General features: G+C 39.7%; 1 protein-coding gene across 2 annotated transcripts in view; it reads left to right on the top strand.

Moving 5' to 3' along the window:
- Positions 1 to 7,500, top strand: part of xpo1a (exportin 1 (CRM1 homolog, yeast) a) — a 40,025-nt gene that overhangs the window by 28,270 nt on the left and 4,255 nt on the right. For both annotated transcript variants that reach the window (XM_062026327.1, XM_062026325.1), the window contains 8 exons: positions 982 to 1,145; positions 1,222 to 1,356; positions 1,428 to 1,611; positions 1,682 to 1,788; positions 4,345 to 4,539; positions 4,607 to 4,775; positions 4,838 to 4,972; positions 5,047 to 5,206. In XM_062026327.1, the coding sequence (XP_061882311.1) occupies positions 982 to 1,145; positions 1,222 to 1,356; positions 1,428 to 1,611; positions 1,682 to 1,788; positions 4,345 to 4,539; positions 4,607 to 4,775; positions 4,838 to 4,972; positions 5,047 to 5,206 (1,249 nt within the window). The remainder of the gene's footprint in view (positions 1 to 981; positions 1,146 to 1,221; positions 1,357 to 1,427; positions 1,612 to 1,681; positions 1,789 to 4,344; positions 4,540 to 4,606; positions 4,776 to 4,837; positions 4,973 to 5,046; positions 5,207 to 7,500) is intronic.

Below are 7,500 nucleotides of genomic sequence, written 5' to 3'. Positions count from 1 at the left end.
ACGTCTGCGTCTTTGTCATCCAAATCAAAGTAATCCTGGTAAGAGTCTGTGTTGTCCCAGTTCTCTACAGGCGTCTGTGTATCCAAATCAAAAGTCCTCCTGGTTAGAGTCTCTGTTATCCGAGTTCTTCTATCTTGACTGCATCTTTCGGGAATGTAAACAAAGAAGCGCCGGCTGTGTACTGTTGTGGCTGACTACGTTCGAAAAATACGTCCATTTCGCACCGACAACTTTCTTCTTTGCTTGCTTGGCTTCCTTCTCCATAATGCAATGAACATGATTGAAACAGATTCACGAACACAGATGTCCAGAATACTGTGGAATTATGAAATGAAAACAGAGCTTTTTCGTATCGGCTTCAATGTGGAAGGCATACCCGTGTTCGCCGGGCTACGTCACACGCATACGTCATCCTCAGAGGCGTTTCGAACCGGAAGTTTAGCGGCAAATTTAAAATGTCACTTTATAAGTTAACCCGGCCGTATTGGCATGTGTTATAATGTTAAGATTTCATCATTGATATATAAACTATCAGACTGCGTGGTCGGTAGTAGTGGGTTTCAGTAGGCCTTTAAACCTTTAGATCAACTTTAGATTTATCTGACAATTATTCATTTGTATTTTTGTGACATTTCCCTCCCAAAAATATTTCAAAGTGGATTATTTGATGTGAAGTAATTGGAGCCTTGAATAGGTCAATAAGTCATAACATTGATTTTGATTCATTATTATTTTTGAGCAATTACAGTTTGAAAGTAAAGATCAGCCCGATGGCATCTTTATGTTATTAGAGTCAACATTACAACCTTTTCTCCTTACATTGCACCTGTTTGCTCTTTTATGTTTTTTATTTTATTTTGTAGTAATATTTTTTTTAGAATGGGCTGTTAGAGAATTAGCTGCGGGCGGCAAATGTCCCCGGGCAGCACTTTGGAATAGATGCTTCAGTCTGCCCGCAGCCTCAAACTTGTGGTGTTGCAGAGACGCACGACGGCGTTCAGGACATGGCCTGTGACACCTTCATCAAGATCGCACAGAAGTGCCGCCGCCATTTTGTCCAGGTCCAGGTGGGCGAGGTGATGCCCTTCATCGACGAGATCCTCAACAACATCAACACCATCATCTGCGACCTGCAGCCTCAGCAGGTCAGGGCCAGCTTCCCTCTCACGCCCCGCGCTCTGGATGCACCTGTGTAAGCCCCGCCCCCTCTTCTCTCTGCAGGTGCACACCTTTTATGAGGCCGTGGGCTACATGATCGGCGCCCAGACGGACCAGGCGGTCCAGGAGCTTCTCATAGAGAAGTACATGATGCTGCCCAATCAAGTGTGGGACAGCATCATACAGCAAGCCACAAAGGTGAGGGCAGCAGGAATGTGGAGGAACACACATCGGTAATGGTTGCCCTCACACCTTCTCACGCTTTGCAGAACGTGGACATCCTGAAGGACGCCGAGACGGTCCGTCAGCTGGGGAGCATCCTCAAAACAAACGTCCGAGCCTGTAAAGCTGTCGGACATCCCTTTGTGGTACAGCTCGGTCGCATCTACCTGGACATGCTCAACGTCTACAAATGTCTGAGTGAGAACATCTCCTCGGCCGTCCAGACCAACGGTCAGCCTCGCCCTCGCTCTCTGGACGCTGGTGTCGCTCTGCTGGTCCTAACCGTGTCCTTGTTGAACAGGCGAGATGGTCACCAAGCAGCCGCTCATCAGGAGCATGAGGACGGTGAAGAGAGAGACCCTCAAGCTCATCTCAGGGTGGGTCAGTCGCTCCAACGACCCTCAGATGGTGAGGACCTGACACAGTCAAGAACCGTAACTCGCTCGCCATTCATTCCACTAAAAGAAAGCTAGCGTTCATATTCTGTTGCTTCCATTAACATTGACCAAATCCAGACAGCAGAAAAGATGTTTAAACAAATGAAATATGAGGCAGAAGTATGTCAAATAAGGTCAATCAAAGGTAAAAGAAAGAGAAACAAGTTGCACAGAAGGTAAAATATACTAAAAGGCAAAATATAGTGAAAGGTAAATAAAAGGTAGAAACTGTGAATTGAAGGTAAATATGGAGATGGTTAAAAGGGAAAATAAGTCTGATAGCAAAAAAGAGGGTAAATAATAGATAAATTGAATGTAAAGCAAGTTAAATAGAAGGTAAATACAAGTGAAATGGAAGGTCAAAGGTATAAGAAGGTAAAACATCTAAACGGAAGATAAATGAAAGGTAAATTGAAGGACAATGAAAGGTACAAGTTAAGTAGAAGGTAAAATAATTAAGGGGCAAAAGAAGGTAAATAAAGCGTAAATAATTCAACTAGAAGGTAAAACAAGCTAAAAGGAAGGTGAAGTAAATTAGAGGTAAAAAAATAGCTTTAAATAAGGCAAATACAACGTAAAATAAGGTTAAAATAGGTACAACAACTTAACTTGAAGCTAAACAGAAGGTAACTTAAAGGTAAAACAGGTTAAATGGAAGATAAAAAAAAAAGGTTAAAGTTAAATAGCAGGTAAAATAAGGTAAATAAAAGGTAAAATAAGTCATATTGAAGGTAAAACCAGCTTAATGAAAGGTAAAATAAAGTAAATTAAAGGTAAAAACTATATTTTAAGAACGTGGGATTAAAAAAGGCAAATACAAGGGTAAAAATAGATAAAACAACTTAAATAGAGGGTAAACCAAGCTGAATAGGTTATGGAAGGTAAAACAAATTAAATGGAAGGTAAATAAAAGGTAAAAACTATCTTAAAAGAAGGTAGAATTAGAGAAGGCAAATATAACGTAAAATAAGGTAAAAGGTTAAAATAAGTAAACAACTTAAGTAGAAGGCAAATTGATTTCATGTGTGGCAAAGTTCTCTGCCACCTGAGCACATGTACAACATTCATGTATGGCAAATTCATGCCATACATGAATGTTGTTCAGGTGGTAGAACTTTGTGATGTCTTATTATTAAATGGATAATTGTAGTCCTACATGCCATGCATGAATGTTGTATATGTGGTAGAACTTTGTGATGTCTTATTATTAAATGGATAGTTGTAGTCCTACATGCCATGCATGAACGTTGTACATGTGCTCAGGTGGTAGAACTTTGTGATGCCTTATTATTAAATGGATAGTTGTAGTCCTACATGCCATGCATGAATGTTGTACATGTGGTAGAACTTTGTGATGTCTTATTATTAAATGGATAGTTGTAGTCCTACATGCCATACATGAATGTTGTACATGTGCTCAGGTGGTAGAACTTTGTGATGCCTTATTATTAAATGGATAGTTGTAGTCCTACATGCCATGCATGAATGTTGTACATGTGGTAGAACTTTGTGATGTCTTATTATTAAATGGATAGTTGTAGTCCTACATGCCATGCATGAATGTTGTACATGTGCTCAGGTGGTAGAACTTTGTGATGCCTTATTATTAAATGGATAGTTGTAGTCCTACATGCCATACATGAATGTTGTTCAGGTGGTAGAACTTTGTGATGTCTTATTATTAAATGGATAGTTGTAGTCCTACATGCCATGCATGAATGTTGTTCAGGTGGTAGAACTTTGTGATGTCTTATTATTAAATGGATAGTTGTAGTCCTACATGCCATGCATGAATGTTGTACATGTGCTCAGGTGGTAGAACTTTGTGATGCCTTATTATTAAATGGATAGTTGTAGTCCTACATGCCATGCATGAATGTTGTACATGTGGTAGAACTTTGTGATGTCTTATTATTAAATGGATAGTTGTAGTCCTACATGCCATGCATGAATGTTGTACATGTGCTCAGGTGGTAGAACTTTGTGATGCCTTATTATTAAATGGATAGTTGTAGTCCTACATGCCATACATGAATGTTGTTCAGGTGGTAGAACTTTGTGATGTCTTATTATTAAATGGATAGTTGTAGTCCTACATGCCATGCATGAACGTTGTACATGTGCTCAGGTGGTAGAACTTTGTGATGCCTTATTATTAAATGGATAGTTGTAGTCCTACATGCCATGCATGAATGTTGTACATGTGGTAGAACTTTGTGATGTCTTATTATTAAATGGATAGTTGTAGTCCTACATGCCATGCATGAATGTTGTACATGTGCTCAGGTGGTAGAACTTTGTGATGCCTTATTATTAAATGGATAGTTGTAGTCCTACATGCCATACATGAATGTTGTACATGTGCTCAGGTGGTAGAACTTTGTGATGCCTTATTATTAAATGGATAGTTGTAGTCCTACATGCCATACATGAATGTTGTTCAGGTGGTAGAACTTTGTGATTTCTTATTATTAAATGGATAGTTGTAGTCCTACATGCCATGCATGAATGTTGTACATGTGCTCAGGTGGCAGAGAACTTTGTGCCGCCGCTTCTGGAGGCGGTGCTCATCGACTACCAGAGGAACGTGGCGGCCGCCAGGGAGCCCGAGGTCCTCAGCACCATGGCAACCATTGTCAACAAGCTGGGGGTCCACATCACTGGAGAAATCCCCAAAATCTTTGATGCGGTCTTCGAGTGCACCCTGAACATGATCAACAAGGTGGGTGAGACGTCGGCGCCGCGAGCGACCGCCTGAACGCCAACACGTCTTTGTCTGGTGTGGGCAGGACTTTGAGGAGTTCCCCGAGCACAGGACACACTTCTTCTACCTGCTCCAAGCCGCCACGTCCCAGTGCTTCTCCGCCTTCCTGGCCATCGCCCCGGCCCAGTTCAAGCTCATCCTGGACTCCATCATCTGGGCCTTCAAGCACACCATGAGGAACGTAGCAGACACAGGTGAGGACCAGCGAGATCCTGCTGTCCTCAAACACAGTGGATGACTCAGACCGTGTCTGCAGGTCTCCAGATCCTCCTGACGCTGCTCCAGAACGTGTCCTCCGAGGAGGCGGCGGCGCAGAGCTTCTACCAGACGTACTTCTGCGATATCCTGCAGCACATCTTCTCCGTGGTCACGGACACGTCCCACACCGCAGGTATGGTCCCGTCGTACGCCCGTCCCCTAATGGTGTGTCAGGGATGTGAACGCCTCTCCGCCGTCTGCCCGCAGGTCTGACCATGCACGCCACCATCCTGGCCTACATGTTCAACCTGGTGGAGGAGGGCAAGATAAGCGTGGCCCTGAGCGCCGCCAGCCCCGCCAACAACCAGGCGCACGTGCAGGAATACATCGCCAACCTGCTCAAGACCGCCTTCCCACACCTGCAGGAGTAAGTCTTCCTCATCTGGAAACCAACAAATCGTTTATCATTCAATTAGAGAAATGTCAAATATGTAAAAAGTAAGCACTTGCACTGGTTTCTGACCATCTACAACAAAGTAAATACATGTATTCTTTTTCCTTGCTGTGGTAGAATCTAGGTCAGGGGTCACCAACGTGGTGCCCGCGGGCACCAGGTAGCCCGTAAGGACCAGATGAGTAGCCCGCTGGCCTGTTCTAAAAATAGCTCAAATAGCAGCACTTACCAGTGAGCTGCCTCTATTTTTTTAAATTTTATTTATTTACTAGCAAGCTGGTCTCGCTTTGCTCGACATTTTTGATTCTAAGAGAGACAAAACTCAAATAGAATTTGAAAATCCAAGAAAATATTTTAAAGACTTGGTCTTCACTTGTTTTAATAAATTCATATTTTTTTACTTTGCTTCTTATAACTTTCAGAAAGACAATTTTAGAGAAAAAATACAACCTTAAAAATGATTTTAGGATTTTTAAACACATATACCTTTTTACCTTTTAAATTCCTTCCTCTTCTTTCCTGACAATTTAAATCAATGTTCAAGTACATTTATTGTTTTTTATTGTAAAGAATAATAAATACATTTTAATTTAATTCTTCATTTTAGCTTCTGTTTTTTCGACGAAGAATATTTGTAAAATATATTTCTTCAAACTTATTATGATTAAAATTTAAAAAAAATTATTCTGGCAAATCTAGAAAATCTGTAGAATCAAATTTAAATCTTATTTCAAAGTCTTTTGAATTTCTTTGAAAAATTTTTGTTCTGGAAAATCTAGAAGAAATAATGATTTATCTTTGTTAGAAATATAGCTTGGTCCAATTTGTTTTATATTTTAACAAAGTGCAGATTGGATTTTAACCTATTTAAAACATGTCATCAAAATTCTAAAATTAATCTTAATCAGGAAAAAGTACTAATGATGTTCCATAAATTATTTTTTTTAATTTTTTCAAAAAGATTCGAATTAGCTAGTTTTTCTCTTCTTTTTTTCGGTTGAATTTTGAATTTTAAAGAGTCGAAATTGAAGATAGACTATGTTTCAAAATGTAATTGTCATTTTTTGGGGTTTTCTCCTCTTTTAAACCATTCAATTAAGTGTAAATATCATTAATTATTAATAACAACATAGAGTTAAAGGTAAATTGAGCATATTGGCTATTTCTGGCAATTTATTTAAGTGTGTATCAAACTGGTAGCCCTTCGCATTAATCAGTACCCAAGAAGTAGCTCTTGGTTTCAAAAAGGTTGGTGACCCCTGATCTAGGTTAATGCTGCCATGCTTTTATTTTGTACTTTGCAATGAACAGGAAGCCAGTGTGTGCATGTTATAATGTTGTGTACCGTGTATATTAGCCGCACCCACCAAATTTTAGACGCAAGAATGTTTCCATATTTTAGCCGCATCAGACTATAAACCGCAGATATATACGTTGTGAAATGAGTTATTTACACAAATATTTTATCAATGATTATTTACATACCTTAATTGTTTCCAAGCGGTGTCTGTGACACGGCAGTAAAGCGGCTGATCAAACAAAACAGAAGTCATCGTCAAATTTACAGTATTTAGACCATAGTTATGTTGCAGCTTAGTGATAATGATGAAGGTAAAAATTAGGGTTGGGCGATACGGCTGAAAACTGTATCACGATATAAGTGTTTTTTATCGGTCGATATGGATAATTATTGATATTTTTTATGACTTATGGAAAATGAGCGGGAGAAAGATATATTTTATCTGAAATGTAACTTCCTCTGATTATAATCCCTCAACTATCAAGGCAGTAAGGAAACGTCAACACAAGCTTGGAAAACACTCAATGTAAAAAAAATAGTCAAATCAAATTGAACACTTAATAAAAAGCTCTTAAAATGAAGGTGCAAAAATAAGGAATATGAAATACTTATTTAAGTGTAAGAAAATAGTGCAAAGTGTGAAAATGAAAGCCGACTGAAAGGGTTCACAACAATTGTTACACGTTAAGTATTCATTTAGCTGCTGTGCAACAATTTTTTTGAGGATTTTAGAGATAAAGGGGAGGTGCGACACCAGCCGCTAGTTTAGCGGGAGGTCAGAATGGAGGTTAGGTCTTTTAAGCAGAGGATGACTTATTGAAAATATGCAAACAGAGAGAAACCTGAAGAAGTATTATCTGCAGGTTTAGTGGCAGGAAGTTACAGCTGTGCTCTAAAGGGTGAGCACGGCAAAGGTGGTGCGGTGTTAGTCTTGCCTTGCATCATTTACAGACCACATTGGTCTGAC

The sequence above is a fragment of the Entelurus aequoreus genome, linkage group LG18 (genome assembly GCF_033978785.1).
Source record: "Entelurus aequoreus isolate RoL-2023_Sb linkage group LG18, RoL_Eaeq_v1.1, whole genome shotgun sequence".
NCBI classification, from domain to species: Eukaryota; Metazoa; Chordata; class Actinopteri; order Syngnathiformes; family Syngnathidae; genus Entelurus; species Entelurus aequoreus.
Note: the sequence above shows the minus strand (reverse complement) of the source record. Positions and strands in the feature narration are given on the sequence as shown.